Source organism: Castor canadensis, chromosome 9, assembly GCF_047511655.1.
Source record: "Castor canadensis chromosome 9, mCasCan1.hap1v2, whole genome shotgun sequence".
In the NCBI taxonomy this organism is placed as follows: Eukaryota; Metazoa; Chordata; class Mammalia; order Rodentia; family Castoridae; genus Castor; species Castor canadensis.
In genome coordinates, this window is record NC_133394.1 from 15,812,040 (window position 1) to 15,829,261 (window position 17,222).

Genomic DNA, 17,222 nt, shown 5'->3' on the forward strand with positions numbered 1-17,222 from the left:
TTAATAAATTAAATACTTCTATTGAAACTAAAGCTTGACAGTATGTAAGGTGTTAGAACAAATAAATTTTAAAGTTGCAAAATACAAAAATTAGTAGCATTTTTATACACAGATAATGACCTAAATGGAAAAAAAAAATCCCACTTATGACAGCATCAAAAAATAAAATACTTATGAATAAATTTAGCCAAGCAGGTAAAAGCTCTGTAAACTAAAAGCTATAAAACACTGATGAAAGAAACTGAAGACTCAAATGGAAAGAATTTATTTTTTAATGTCCACACTAACCAAAGGAATATTCATATTCAAAATCCCAATGGCATTCTTCACAGAAAGACAATTCACATGGAAACATAAAAGACCCAAAATAACCAAAACAATTAGAAGGAAAAAAGTTAAAGGAATCATCATTTCTAAACTTAAAGTTGTATTACAAGCTGGGCATGTGATGCTCATGCCTATAGTCCCAGCTTATTCAGGAGGCTGAGGCAGGAGGATCATTTGAGCTCAGGAGTTAGACATCAGCCTGGGCAACACAGTAAGACCTCACCTCCCTCAAAAAAAAAAAATTAAGTTACCTAGCTATAGTAATCAAAAACAGTATGGTACTGCCAAAAAAACCACATACCCAAGACAGTGGTACAGAACAGAAAGCCCAGAAATCCAAACCGAGTCAATTTTTGACAAGTGTAACCAAGTGGACACAATGGGGAAAGGAGATCTTCAATAAATTGTGCTGGGAAAATGGGATTTCCACATGCAAAAGACACAAAAATCAGTATATGTAGAAGAGACCTCAAGGTAAGAGCAAACTGCAGAACTAGAAGAGAACAGAAGAAAAGCTCCTGGACAGTGGCCTTGGCCATGGCTTATTGGGTATCACACCATAATCTTAGGCCACAAAAGCAAAACTAAAATGGGACTGGTCCCTCTGATCCACACATTCCATACCCACAGATTCAACCAGTGCTGGAGTAAAAATGTTTGGAAAAATGGAAATGGCATCTGTACTGAATGTGTACTTTTTGTCATTATCCCCTAAACAATACAGAACAACTATTTATATTGTACTTATGCTGTATTGGGTGCTATAAATAGAGATTCCCTAAGGATAGAGGGACACTGTACATCAAACTAAATAATGAAATAAAACAATACCCTAGTCAGATGCTGGTGGCTCACACTGGTAATCCTAGCTACTCAGGATCAGGAGGATCTAGGTTTGAGGCCAGCCTGAGCAAAAAGTGAGACTCTCAAAAACACTCAGCACTAAAAATAAAGCTGACAGGGTGGCTCAGGTAGTACACACCTGCGCACGAGACCCTGAGTTCAAACCGCAGAACTGCCCAAAAAATAACAACACAAAAATAAACCCAGCAGCCTACAGAATGGGAAAAATATTTTCAAACAATGGCATTAATGGCTTAATATCTAACATTATAAAGAACTTACACATCTCAATAGTAGAAAAGCAACCCTATTAGAAATGGGGGAAACAAACATAAAAATGGCCAACAGGTGCGTGAAAAGGTGCTTGACGTCATTAATCAAGGAAATGCAAATCAAAACCACTCTGAGACCTTAAGTCTGTTGGATGGCTATTACCAAAAAAATGTTGGCAAGGGTGTAGAGGAAAGGGAACTCTTGATCACTACTCATCAGGGATTATACAGCCAGTTTGGAAAAGAGCATGGAGGTCTAAAGAAATGAAAAGTGGAACCACAATGTGACCCAGCAATACCTCTTTTGGGTATGTACCCCCATGTTCACCTATCACAGCCTTATTCACAATAGCCACAATATGGAACCAATCTACATGTCTATTGACAGAGGAACGGATTAAAAAAAAACTGGTGTATATAGACAATGGAATACTAGTCTACATTTTAAAACAATATGATCTTGCTATTTGAAAACTCAAATATACAGAGAACAAAACAGTAAGTTGAGGGCAGTGACCATGGGGAGATGTAGGTCAGCAGATACAAAGCAGACTTGTTTACATCTAGAGATCTAATGTATAGGATGACGACAATAGGTAAGAAAATTGTACTATATGTACAATTTTGCTAAATCATGCTAAATGAGATTTTAGCTGTTCTCACCACAAAAATAAAGCAAAAAATAGGTAACTGAATGATGAGTACGTTAACTTGTAGTACATGATAGTGACCTTTTTACATGTTGCATATCTCAAATATACACAATAAATTTTACTTTTTACAAAAAACATGAAGCTGGGTCATGTAATAGTAACAGAGGTGATGACAACAGGCAGGCTTCATGGTGTAGGAAAAGCGCACAGCACCCACAAGTGTGGTGGCCTTCCTTATTCATCTCCCCACTTCAAAAGTCTATCAAATGGGACAGGTTACATTTCTTATCGTGCACCCAGATCAAAACTTTAAAAAATACTGGTTTAGTATTGACTCTTTATTTTTATTTAAATTTTTAATTTTTCTTTGCCAAAGTAGATGAGGAAGAAGTGCCTCCTGAAGACTGCCCTCTCTCCTAAGTCATTCACTCTAATGACAGAATCTGAAAGAAACAAGCTTAGGGTTGACATCACCCTTGGTCTTCAGTGCACACCTGTATCTGGTGATTCCCAACAGTGAGTTCAAGATGCCTAAACACTTCAAACTTTACTGACACATGACAATGAGGCTAAGACTTTCAAAATCCTTATAAAGGTACAGACACAGTTTTCTAATTTAAAAAAAAAGAATGGTATATCCTTTTCCAAAAAGGCAAATCTGCAGCGATATTTTTAAAAAATGCTAATTTAGAATCTTTCAAATGTGCTTTACTAATGTCTTTTTTTTTTTTGGTGTTACTGGGGTTTGAACTCAGGCAGGGCCTTGTGCTTGTGAGGCAGATGCTTTCCTGCTTGAGCCATGCCCCCAACCCTTTTTGGCTTTAGTTATTTTTCAGATAGGGACTCATGCTTTTTGCCTTAGCAGGACTCAAATCACAATATTCCTAACTATACCTCCCATGTAAGCTGAGATTTCAGGAATATATCACCACATCCCACTTGTTTATTGAGATGGGGAGTCTCACTACCTTTTTGCCTAGGCTGGCCTCAAACTGTGATCCTCCCAATCTCTACCTCCCGAGCAGCTAGGATTAAATATTTAGACACCCATTTTATGATTACAGTCCCACTGATTCAGACAAGAATTCTGTACTTGATGCCAAACAGTTTTCATGAGAAAACTGCTCACTGCTTTACTGTGATGCTGACGTTGCTTTTGTGGTGCTGAACGCTGACAAGGAGCTCCTGTCCCGTCTGCACCTGGATGGGATTATCCAAAACAACGGCAGCTTGTTTCCAGTGCGAGGTTTCACTCGAAGTGTCCAACCTCACCTCTTCATCAAGGCACATATGAAACCAAAACGGAATAGCAGTCACTTGTCCAGGTCTACAAATGCGCACCTATGGGAACAGACAGCAAAAACATCATCAGGGAAAACAGATGGATAAGTCTTCTTTCCCTTTTTAGTCAATTTTAAATACAAAAATTTAAAAATATACTGACTCACTCAATTCAAATTAATGGTATCCTGTTTTATTCACTAATTACTCATTCATTTTTGTTCATTGTTTAGAAGACTTAAATCTTTAAAAGAAGCAACTAATATAAAGAGTATTACTAGTTTAAGATAACTATTCTGAATATTCAAGAGTAATCACATTGCATACTGTCCTTACCTTTACTTCTCTGCTGGAGGTATTCAAATACGGAGTCATCAAATCTAATCTTAAGAGTTCCACTGGCTCGCTTAAAGGTATACAGGGCAAAGAAGATAGTTCCAAAAACGCACGGATAGGCACCTAGGAAAAAGTGTATATTTTTCGCTTTTATTCATTCTTTTTATGGTCAGGGCTCATCAAGTACTTGATCTACACTTGGCTCAGGATGACAGAATGCTTTTTACATCTATTACCTCATTGACAGTCCCCATCAACTTACAGCATAAAGACTTTCATCATTCCCGTTTTACAGAAAGAGTGAACAAACTAAGGTCCAGGCAGGTTAAATATTTTGCTATGATTTCAGTTATCTGTAGATCTTCCACTTGGATGAAAGCAGATTAAAATTTTACTTACCCAAGCAGCTCCAAAACTTTTTAAACCTAGGATTTGTGAATTAATAAGTATAAAAGATGCCAAAAATTCACCAAATAGATAATCTGAAAAAGTTATTTGTAGAAAGCTGTGGTTCTCAACCCTGGATCAAATTAAAATCATGTAAGAAGCTTTCAAAAGGCCTACAATCTACACTAATCTGGAATCAGGCTCCAGGTATCAATAGTTCTCAAAGTCCTCAGATATTCCCAGAACACAAAGGGAGAACCAGTGGCACTAAGTGTTCTATCGATATGAGTTGTAATGGACCCCTGCTATTAATAGCTTCTAGTCTCTTCCTCATTTGAACTAGAGAGTAAAGTGTTGCTTAAAAGCTGATTTTCTTTTTTGTAAAATATTAAAAGTCCAACCTTCATGGTGAAGCAGGCCACATAAACCTCAACCTCTAGCTAAGCACCCCTGAAAGCATACAACCTTTCTTTGCCATAAAAATTCACAGTAGGCCATGCGCTGTTGGTACACGCCTGTAATCCTAGCAACTCAGGAGACAGAGATCAGGAGGATCACAGTTCAAAACTAGACCAAGCAAATAAGTTTGTGAGACCCTATCTTGAAAATATCTAACACAAAAAGGGCTGGTAGAGTGGCTCAAGGTATAGGCCCTGAGTTCAAACCCAAGCACCGCAAAAAAAAAATTCACAGTGGCCCCACTCCATTTCCAGGACTCTCCATTATGATTTTATTCCTGTTTAAATCAGTCACCAAAAAAGCCCTAGAGTCCCACGTTACTTCCCATCTCCTGGACTCATTAATTCCCTCACATCTGTACCCTCATCATCTGTCCTCACTTCTGTTTCTCAACATGACCTTCTGGCTGCTTCTGTCATCATGGTCAGCCCCTTCCAGCTGATAACCAATCCAGAGCTCATATCTTTCTAAGTTTTCTAAAGATTGGTCTCAACTTTCTCCCCAGGAGGTTTCATCTATTTTTAAGGCTTTAAATACCATCTATCTGTATGCTGAGGGCTGCCAACTTTATATCTGTAGCTTAGAGCTTTCTCTGAACCCTTATCCAACTGCTCAATGATCCCTACCACACAAATAGCCTGATCCGCCATTTTTCCCATATCAGTAAATGATAACTATCTTTCCAAGTGTTATAACCTAAAAGAAAGAAAAAGAAAAAAAAAAAAAACATGGAGCCTTCTTTCATATACCTCATCACATCTATCAGAAAAACCTACCTTTAAAATACATGTAGAATCTGACCACCGTACCACCTCCACTACTGCAAGTCTAGCCTAAGTCACTACCACCTCTCGCTTTTCACACTAAGCTTGTATCTCTGCCTGGCTTCCCAAGTCAAATCATGTCACACACGTGTTCAACACTCTCCACTTGTTTCCTGCCCCTTTTAGAGTAAAGACCAAAGTCCTCATGAGAGCCAAAGGTTCCACAGCATATGGCCTCAACCTCTCTGAATGCATTTTCTCACAATTCCATCATGGTTCCGTTTTGCTATTTCTGAGTAACCCAAACAGGTGCTTGCCTCAGACCATTTGTTAATACTTTGACTTGTGTACAGTTTCCTGCCTTTTTCTTTCTTGTCTCTGCTGGAATTTTTCCCTTAGATGCAACCCATATAAAATAGTATTTATACCATATTCCCTTAACTTTCTTTCTGTGCATTGCACTTCTCACCCTCTGTCATGCTAACATTTTTATTTTTGTTTTCTATCTCTACCAATGTGCATGCTAGCTCCGTAAGTGCACAAACTTAGTCCACAGCCATACTCCCAAAATCTAAAACAGTGCATATAGTAGACATTTCAGTAAACACTTACTGAATGAATATAGTGGTTTTCTCTATTGTACTACTTTAGCAATTTCTTACTTTGTTTCACTGATTTACTTCATTGTCCAACAGTCAAATAATCATTATATTTGAAGAGGAGAAAATAATATCTAAGAAAATGAATGGATAGACTACAAAGTGTAAAACAATCAGGAAAGATTATGGAGCTTCTTGGTATGAGTGGATATTCACTAAAGGGAAACCCCAGGAGTATGGGCCAACTATAGAGTATTCGTGTAGTGAACACAGAGGGTGGAATTTTCCAAGGTAGGCTTTCCCAAGAACAGTAGGAAAAAAATGAAGAGAAATTTGTAATTTTTAAATTATATGAAAAGTTGTATGAAAAATACAGAGTTCGTTGACTATAAGCTGTTAAGGAATGAGGAGAGGATATGAGATGAGAACTGTAGTGAAGAGATGGCAGGATCAACAGTATCGGTTCTGATAGAATCAAAGAATTACTGGTGCCAGGATCAAGAAAGAATAAACTAGATAGGAGATGGGGGTATTTTGACACCAAACAAAGAAATATTTTAAAGAAAAATTAAAAAAAAAAACAAATATTTTAAACTCCCCTATCATCTGGTAAGTGTCTGTTCTTATTAAACCCTCCAAAAACTGAGATTAATATAACTAACATTAGTTAGCCAGCCCTGAAAAAGCAATTCCTCAGCTAATTTAGATTCATGGAACAGGTGCTATCCACAGAGGTCTCACTGTACTCACAAGAGCTTTCTACCTCAGCCTACAGATGAAAGTTACATGTCACTCCATTGTACTCAGCTTCCCATTTCCCCAAATTCTTGTTTGGCCAATATATTTGGAAGTATTCCACCTACCTCCCCCATTTTCAACCACAAACCTCTTCCCTGGACATTTCATCCACTACCACAAAACTGAATGCATACTTTCCTGCTAGTGCCTGGGTCAGTTTTGCCCTCATTTCTAAGTCCTGGCTCCCTTTCTCCTAGACAGAAATGAACCTCTCTGCTTTGAGTTCACTCCTACATTCCTGTGTCACCTGTAGTAGGATGACTTTAGCTGCTCACACCTATCAACTGAGGTCTCAATTGTAAAGTTTCAAGTTTAAGTCACAGATCTTGTAGATGTTTTGTTTTTAGACAACATTTATACACATTTCTTCACAAGACTTAAGCCCAATGTCCTACTTTTCATCTGTAACAGTGATTCACAGAAATTTCCATAAATATCCATATTAATATGCATGGTCACTCTAATGACCTTGGCATTCTAAACCCTAGACTGATTTTTACCCGTAAATTCCTTCATGCTAGGAAACTGATTACCATTTTAATCCAGCTAAACAGTGACTAAATAAAACTAAAAAAGAGATAGAGTAGATTGTAGACAATAGCATCCTGATCAAACTTCTTTTCTAAACACTTACCTGAAACTGGTTAATAAAAGGTGCTATGTTTAACCCAAGTGTACATTCTGTTCCTTGAACAGCATTCTCTTCCACCAGCGTCTGTGACTCCACAAGCATCCCCAACATCAGCACATACTGAGGAAAGATCTTGCCTCCAGACTGCAGTAAACACCTAAAGAAGAGTTGACATGCTAAAAATCTTGATTCCCTACATCTTACAGATACCAATAACCAAGAACTACGAATTGTGAGCTGCAGCTTATACAGTCTAATGGGCTTTGTGTGATTACTGGCTGCTAGTTCAGAACGGTAAACCATGGAAAATAATTTCCCAGAAAGCCGAACTTAAAATAACCAGTCAACTGGATGGATATATAAGCCCTTAGTTGCAGGCAAAAGTTATCAATGGATGTAAAAACTACAGGTTAAGCATCCCTATCCAGAAATCTGAAATGCCCCAAAATCCAAAACTTTCTTGAGCACTGATATAATAGCATTAAGTGGAAAATTCTATACCTGACTTCATGAATGGGTTGTAGTCAAAATATAGGTGTGCTACAAATACTATAGAAAATTGCCTTCAGACTATGTGTATAAGGTATATATGAAACATATGAATTTCATGTGTAGACTTGCGTGCCATGCCCAAGATATCTCACTATGCATATACAAATATTCCAAAATTCAAAAATTTCCAAACCCTTCTGGTCCCAAGCATTTCCGACAAGAATACTCAACCTGAAGTGGGTTAAAGTAGGATTAGGAAAAGAGTATTTACATAGTCTCAAGATAGTAGCCCCACAGATAACTTACTCATTACCAAGGAGAAACAGTAAGTTACTGTGGAGAAAGCTGGTGATACAATTTAAATCAAGTGATATAAATTAGCAAAATTAATGGTATAAAGCAACACTAGTAATTCTAGCTACTAGGGAGGCAGAGATCAGTAGGATCATGGTTTGAAGCCAGCTCCCGGGCAGATCGTTCAAGAAACCCTATCTAGAAAACATCCAACACAGAAAAGTGGCTCAAATGGTAGAGTGCTGCCTAGCAAGCTGGAGGCCCTGATTTCAAACTCCAGTACCACCAATCAATCAGTCAATCAATAAGTAATACCATGTGCCTTCAAATGTGACAAAAATTCTGTGGTACTCATTGTTCTCTAAAATGGATAATCTGGATCTAATCATGAGAAAATATGAAGAATATTCTACAAAATATATCCTACACTCTTCACACCCAATACCATGAAAGACTGAGGGACTATCAGAGACGAGAAAGACAAGAAAACTACATGTAATGTGACCCTGGATTGGATTCTGAACCAGGAATAAAAAATTATGATGGTCACTGTTACAAATGGTGAAATCTGAATAAGAGTTGTATGTTAGATAGGTATCAGATTTACATTCATGTAAAGATTCTGATTTTGATAATTGTATGGTAATTTTATAAATGTCTTGTTCTTACAAAATGCATACCAAAGTATTAGGTGAGAAGAGGTGATATTGAGAACTTTTAACTAGTTCACAGACAGACTCATACTGTCAATGTGGCAACAATGCTACCCACATTGTAAGCCCAGGTTTGTGAATCTGAGTATAAGGTATATGGTAAGTTCTTTGTACTATTCTTTTAACTTCTTTGTAAGCTAGAAATCATTTCAAAATAAGAAAGTAAACCATCCGAATGCAAAAGTATTAGAAATCCAAGACAGCAAGTCAAGGGGTCACAAAACCCTCTCTCCTCCCACAACTGCCCTTGGGTTCACCTTTACATTTCTGGAAATTCCATGAAGATGACTTGATATCAGCAATACTGCTTTATGGCTTTAAAAAAAAAAAGTCTCTGAACAAGCAGACTATATCTGGACTGAGAATTGTGAACAAACAAATACCTAACGGCAAGTCATACCACTGGAGGATTGCCTGAACATGGGGTAATCTGTAACTCTAGCACTGTCTAGAGGCCCATCTAGAGTTACCTCACCAGAAAAACTCAGATATCAGATATGGCTGGCTGACAAAAGACACTCATCTTAACCCTATCACTCAAGCAATTCCAAGGGTTTCCAAGAATAGCTAGCTCTTGTGCAGGAATTATGAAAGACCAATATGTATTTCTCATATCATAATATCGTAGACAATAACCAGAAAATTTAGGCTGAACAAATGCCAAAATTGCATCTACCAAACCCTAAAAGTCAGAAAAGTCTGAATCAAGTACTAACAACCACACCAGAGATACACAAAAGTAATGCATAAAAATTATTTAAAAAGACAATATTCATACTATTTTAATTAAAATCTGAGAATCTTTCAGGAACATTTCTTGGTTGTGTTCTGGTAAAACGATTACCTTGAAACACCTACACCTCTGCAGCTGCCAGATTCCCCCAGTTGAAACCCTTCCAATGCTAAATGATATTTCAGAACCATCTGTACCTTTCAGTAATGAAAACCTATGTTCCAATTTCAAAGACTAAATCTAAATGGTAAAAATTCTGAAAAGAAGAAACTTCTGTTCCACTGTGTTGTGTTACACACTGTGCCCTTGTGTAATCCAAATGAGTTGGATGAACAAAGCCTAAGAATAAACATTAGCAAACAATTGCAAAGGTAACTATAAATATTTAAGCTTATTAAAGGACTCATTTTTCCTTATCCTATTATTGTAGTCCAGTGAGACAGACACCCTTTATCTTTGTCCCAAATATAATCCATTCTTCTTACTTCTCACTTCACCCACTTTGACCTATCATAAGGCCTCCCCACTGTTAAGAGGCTAAAGATAATAGTATAGGGCCTAGGTGAGAGTATCTACATACTTCTGGTTCCATGATCAAAGTAAGTCTGCCCAGCACCAGTGGTTCACGCCTGTAATCCTAGCTACTCAGGAGGCAGAGATCAGGAGGATCACAGTTGGCAGCCAGCCCAGGCAAATAGTTCAAGAGACCCTATCTCAAAATTACCCATCACCAAACAAAAACAAAAAGGGCTGCTGGAGTGGCTCACGGTGTAGGCCCTGAGTTCAAACCCCAGTACCGCAAAAAAAAAAAAAAGTAAGTCTACACATGTGTAGGTCCAGTAAGAAGACTGTGCTCTAGCTTAGGTTGAAAGAAAGAACTGGTTCTCCACTGTCACTCAAGAGGTATTTGAGAAGGGTTAGTGGTGTAGCCCAGTGCAGGGTGCTCGCCTAGCCATACATGAGGCCCTGGGTTTGACCCCAGTACTGCAATAAAGAAAAGGCATTTAAGGAGACGAGTGCAGAAGAATTCTGGTTGAAACAATGATCAAGAACGCTACCAGCATTTAGTCCCCAAGACCTGAACATTCTGCAACGCACACAGTAATCCCATGGAAGAGCTGTCCACTCGAACTGCCAATAACACTGCCCTCACGGAGACACACTGGGGGGTTGTAGGTAGCTGTCACGTATGTCATCCGTCACCAATATAACGAGCCGTTCAGAAAGAGTAGACTACCTGGCAAGTTGTTTTCATGAACAAAATGCTCCAGAAAATACTTTTAAAGATCCCATTTAAAAATGGCTGGCTAAAAGCTTTTCCACTAAGATCAGGAACAAGACAAGGTTTGGTAACTTGATTCATCAAACCCTGGATGGAAGTCCTAGCCAGAACAACCAGAAGTCAAAAATAAAAAGCATCCAAATTATAAACTAGTAAAGTTATCTCTGATTGCAAACAACATGATCTTGCATGTAGAAAACATTAATGATCCCACAAAAAACTTGAATACAACAAATTCAGCAAAATTGCAAGACACAAAATTAACATTCAAAAATCACTTATGGACAGGCATGTTGGCTCACTCCTACAATCCCATATAATCAGAGGTGGAGATCAGGAGGATTGCAGCTCAAGGTCAGCCCAGGCAAAAAGTTAGCAAGACCCCATCTTAACAAACAAAGCTGGGCATGGTGGCGTGCACCTATGGTTCCAGCTACATGAGAGGCATAGAGGCTACCCCAATCAAAAAACACAAGATCCTATTCAAAAAACAACTAAAGCAATAAAGGGTTGGGGGCATGGCTCAAGTGGTAGCACACTTAGAACCCTAAGTTCAAAGTACCACCAAAAAAAAAGAAAAAGTCACTTCTAAAAATTATCAAAGAACAATGAAAAGGAAGTTAAGAAAACAATTTTACTTACGATAGAAATAAAAAATAATAAAATACTTAGAAATAAACTTAACCAAGAAAGTAGAAGACTTGTACACTGAGAACTGTAACACCTCTGCTGGGAGAAACAAGAATAAAGAAATGTATAGAAGCCCATGTTCATGGGATTGTTAAAATGCCTCCACCAGAAAAGATTGGCAGAACAGTGCACAGTAAGAGACCATGTGCCCCAGCTCAGAAGGATGGACACATGCCTCACGTCCTCCCCTCCCTCAGATGACATCTCCCCCTTCACAGTCTCAGGCCAACTGGGCTAGCTTTGGCAAGGGGACAGAGCTGGATCCAGCCCATTCCCATAAGAGGAACAAGTTCTAGCTCCCATTTATCATTCAACACCTAGCCAGACTCAGCTGACTAAAGAGTCAGCTCAAACAACAGGCCTTAAACAGCACCTGCCTACAGTTGTTTATGACCCTGAAAGAGATGGATCAGAAAAAAAGATCCACGAGTGTGTGGTCTATGTGATGGCCTTTCTTCCAGGAACCCAATTTGGCTTCTGCCATGCAAGCACATGTATGCTGAACAGATGACTGACTGGTTGATGAAATTCTTCCGGTGTCCTCCTACATGGAGAGCTGCAGGAAGCAGCACTTTTCATCCTCACTTTTGATCTTCTGTCACTGAGCCCAAAGGCCAGGGATGGGAATTAAGACTGTGCACAGAAGTTTTTAAAAAATATTCCTGGATGGCTGCAGATGTTGAGGAAAGTATATGGTAACTTAGAAACTTAAGACAGAAAAATAGGATGATATTTTTATATAAAGTCTTGACCCAGAGTTTAAAAATATAATTGTATTTAGATACTGTTACTGCTCCAGCACTTAGGAATTATACAAATTCTATATAGCAGCTGTGTGTTTAATTTGTGTATGCTGAAGATTAGGAAAACAATAGTGGTTATTTTTCCAGAATGAACTGACTCTTCTCCCCTCCACCCAAATCCATTTCTGGAAAAAAATTTGGAGGCTACTTAAAAAGCTGGACATCGATCTACCATTTGATCCAGCAATACCACTCTTGGGGATATACCCAAAAGACTGTTACTCCAGAGGCACCTGCACATCCATGTTTATTGCGGCACTATTCACAATAGCCAAGTTATGCAAACAGCCAAGATGCCCCAGCACTGACGAATGGATTAAGAAAATGTGGTATCTATACACAATGGAATTTTATGCAGCCATGAAGAAGAACGAAATGTTATCATTCGCTGGTAAATGGATGGAATTGGAGAACATCATTCTGAGTGAGGTTAGCCTGACCCAAAAGACCAAAAATCGTATGTTCTCCCTCATATGTGGACATTAGATCAAGGGCAAACACAACAAGAGGATTGGACTATGAGCACATGATAAAAGCGAGAGCACACAAGGGAGGGGTGAGGATAGGTAAGACACCTAAAAAACTAGCTAGCATTTGTTGCCCTTAACGCAGAGAAACTAAAGCAGATACCTTAAAGCAACTGAGGGCAATAGGAAAAGGGGAACAGGTACTAGAGAAAAGGTTAGATCAAAAAGAATTAATCTAGAAGGTAACACACACTCACAGGAAATCAATGTGAGTCAACTCCCTGTATAGCTATCCTTATCTCAACCAGCAAAACCCCTTGTTCCTTCCTATTATTGCTTATACTCTCTCTACAACAAAATTAGAAATAAGGGCAAAATAGTTTCTGCTGGGTATTGAGGGGGGGGGAGTGGGAGGGGGCGGAGTGGGTGGTAAGGGAGGGGGTGGGGGCAGGGGGGAGAAATGAACCAAGCCTTGTATGCACATATGAATAATAAAAGAAAAATGAAAAAAAAAAAAAAGTTACTGGCATTTGCATCGAGATTTTCTTAAAAGCTACATCTTATAATACTAGCATGCACACACACACACACACACACACACACACACACACACACACACCAGGCAGTTTTAAGCTTGCTTGCATGGTTTTTTTTTTTCCCCTGTGGAAGTGGAATTCATTGCTTTAGGTCTTCTTAAATAGTGGACTATTATCACTGGGACTGGCTCTAGGCTTGAGCACCAGTGAACATGTATTATTTTAAGTGCTATGTTCTGCTTGCACTTCGGAGATGCAGAATTCAAAGTGATCTCCCAGCTGGTAAGCAAACAGACCACTATCCCATTTCTATTAATAATGAGTGAATGTGTCAAGAAACCAACTCTAGCAAAGTGGGTTTAATATTACCCTTTCCTATGTGTTCTAGCTAATTCTTTTGGTTGTTAATATGATAATAGAAAGTCAAGATAAATTTTAATAAGATTTCTGATTTTTGAGCCAGAGTTATGACACCAAGTTTATGTAAAAACGAAAGTGGCACCACGATTAAACTGAACAAATAGTTTCTCAGTTGTAACAATTTTGATTCTCTTTCCTGTGACCTTCTTCCCTTTGTCTTGAAGCACAGCAAAAGGATACCACATCTCTCATTACTGTAGTGCTGAAGTTACTGAGCTGTATAAACACATCTCTGTTTCTTGGAAAGGTATCTGCTAAGATATCTTCTAGGTAACTAATAAGAATAAATGTGTTTCATGTTTTGCATATAAACACAAAATTGTATAATCACATGAAAACGAAGTTGTGACCTCAAAAAAGGACTTTCTCCTTAATTTCTCTTGCAATTAATGTAAGAATACTCTAAGTTATGGTGGGTTAGAGGTAATGATGGCTGAGTAATGATACAGCATGTTTAATTTTCCTTAGGTTCTCAAAGGTAACTTCCTTGTTCAGCTCAGTGATATTACAGCAAAAAAATCATTCATTGGCAAAAAGAGCAGTCTCCACCTAACAAAGCAATCAGAAATGTTTCTTATTATTTTATACTGAAGTTGAATATTTGACTCTTAACACTTCTCTATATACAAAACAAATTTCTTAAAGGGTCTTCATAATTGCATTAAAGAAGAATTTAGTAATGTCATAAGTACATGATTTGACTGTTGTATCCACATGTTGGTTAATTTCCTTATAAGCGCCTTGATGGAAAGACTGAAACATCTTTAAGTCTTGAGAAAAACTGAAAGAAATTAGATTATTAGAATCTGTTAAATTGTTGCATGTATCTTGCCTGAATTTCTGTTCATTTATTATAAAGCAAATTTGGAGGAACAGCTGAAGTTACATAATGTTTTCCATGACAATTCCTTTCTTCATTCCTATGCTTTCTACTTAACATGATGTCTGTATCATTAGGTATTCTAATCAGATTTCCTTTTTTTCCAGACTGTCAAAATTGGTGAAAAGAACTTTTTTTAACCAAACATCAAAATAAATAAAAGCAATGCCTATACTACCCAAAATGATACACACATTCAGTTGCAGACACTATCAAAAATCCCAGCAGTGTCTTCACAGAAATAGAAAAATTCATTCTAAAATTCTTACAGAATCTTACTGGAATCCCAAAAAAGCCACAACAATGTTGAAAGAATAAAAAGCAATGTTAGAGGCCTCACATTTCTTGATTTTCAAAGCAACAACAGCCAAAACAGGGTGGTACTAGTATAAAGGTAGACATGCAGGTCAATGGAGTAGAAGACAGCACCACACAGTACACAAAAGTTAACTCAAGTGCTAGGGATGTAGCTTACTAGGAGAGTACTGGCTTAGCATGTGTGAACCCTTGGCTCAGCACCGAGCACCAATAACAAAAAAACAAATAAATAAATAGTAACAAAATTGATTAAACACCCAAATGGAAGACCTAAAACTATAATACTCTGAAGGAAAAGCTTGAGGACATTGGATTTGGCAATGATTGGCTATGACACCAAAAGCATGGGCAATACAAGCAGAATAGAAAAATGGAACTACAAGAAACTGTAAAAGTTCTGCACATGAAAGGAAACAATCAAAAGAGTGAAAGGCAACCCATGAAAAAGGAAAAACTATTTGCAAATTGCATGTCTGATAAGGGCTTAATATCCAAAATACAGAAAGAACTGCTATACCCCAACAATAAAAAGCCGAATAATTCAATTTGAAAATGGGCAAAGGACTTAAATATTTCTCCAAAGAAATACAAATGCCCAACAAGGATATGAAACGATGCTCAAAATCATTAATCATTAGGGTACTAAAAGTCAAAACCACAATGAGATATCACCTCACACCCTTTAGGAGAGCTGCTACTAAAAAGTAAACTAGTGGTTGATGAGGATATGTAAAAGCTGGAACTCTCTGCACTGCTGGCAGGAATGTAAAATGGTGCAGCACACAGAAAACCGATATGGCTGTGCTCCTTCTGGTCACATGCAAGAGCACTCAGAGCAGGATCTTAAGAGGTACTTGTATGCTCAGGTGCATAGCAGCAATACTCAAATAGCCAAAAGGTAGAAGCAATCCAGTGTCCAGCAACTGGTGAACAGATGAGTAGAATGAGCACACACATATAATAAAATATAATTTAGTCTTGAAAAGAAAGGAAATTCCGATACATGCTTATAACAAGGATAAAACTTGAGGACATTATGCCAAGTGAAATAAGCCAGTAAAAAAAGACAGTGACTGCACTTATTTGAGGTATCAAGAGTAGTTAAATTCACAGAAACAGAAAGTAGAATGGTGATTTCCAGAAGTTGAGGGAGGGAGATATGGGGAATTATTGTTTATCAGGAACACTGTTTTGCAAGATGAAAAAGTTCTGGAGATTTGGTTGTACACAATATAAATATACTTAGCATTGCTGAACTATAAGCTTAAAATGGTTAATATGGAAAAGTTTTATGTGTATTTTTATAATTGAGGGAAAAAAGAGGTTTTGGTGGTACTGGGGGTTGAACTCAGGGCCTTGCACTTACTAGGCAGAAGCTCTACCACTTGAGCCACTCTGCCACCCCAAAAATTTTTTAATAAAATGAGACTGTAAAGTAATGACACTAAATGTTTTTGTAAAATTGATGTGTCTTCATTCTCAGTAGTCACACACTGCAACTACTAAAACAAACAAAAAGATTCCCAAAAGACCCAATCATTCAAAACATACTGAAAACACACACTCTGATAATTTTGTGTGTGTGTGTGTGATACTGGGGATGTAACCAAGAGATCTGAGCATACTAGGCAAGCACTACCATTTGAGCCAGGTCCTCAACCCTTTTGTTTTTGAGACAGGGTCCCACTAAACTGTGCTCAGCTGGCTCAAAATCGAGATCCTCTGCCTCCCAAGTAGCTCCTGTCTAGGCGTGTGCCACCGTGCTCAGCTTCTTTGGCACTAATTTATGCTTCAAGCAGAAATATTAATTTCTTTCTAATATAGTAATTTTAAAAGAAAACTGAGACTATCACCTTTGAATGATAAAATTAAAAGGCCTCCTCCATAAAACTTTTGGCTATTTATAAAAATCAAACCATCTTTTGGCACTATTTGTTTAATGAATGTGTTGTCATAAAGGCAATTTCAAAATTAGACTTTAAAAAAATCACTTACCAAGCCAGGTGCTGGTGGCTCACACCTGTAGTCCTAGCTACTCAGGAGCAGAGATAAGAAGGATCATGGTTCAAAGCCACCTGAGCAAACAGTTCACGAGATCCTATCTTGAAAAAACTCATCACAAAAAAAAAGGGCTGGTGGAGTGGCTCAAGGTGAAGGCCCTGAGCTCAAGACCCAGTACTAACACCAAAAAAAAAAAAAAATCACTTATCAAAATTTATCTTAATTGAACAGCTATTATTTCAC

General features: G+C 37.9%; 1 protein-coding gene across 2 annotated transcripts in view; it reads right to left on the reverse strand.

Annotated features, from left to right (window-relative positions):
* Positions 1 to 249: 249 nt before the first annotated feature.
* Prmt9 (protein arginine methyltransferase 9) overlaps positions 250 to 17,222 on the reverse strand; it is a 40,570-nt gene continuing 23,597 nt past the window's right edge. For both annotated transcript variants that reach the window (XM_020181362.2, XM_074041252.1), the window contains 3 exons: positions 7,354 to 7,507; positions 3,713 to 3,835; positions 250 to 3,436 (listed from right to left, as the gene is read on the reverse strand). In XM_020181362.2, the coding sequence (XP_020036951.1) occupies positions 3,221 to 3,436; positions 3,713 to 3,835; positions 7,354 to 7,507 (493 nt within the window). In that variant the 3' untranslated portion in view covers positions 250 to 3,220. The remainder of the gene's footprint in view (positions 3,437 to 3,712; positions 3,836 to 7,353; positions 7,508 to 17,222) is intronic.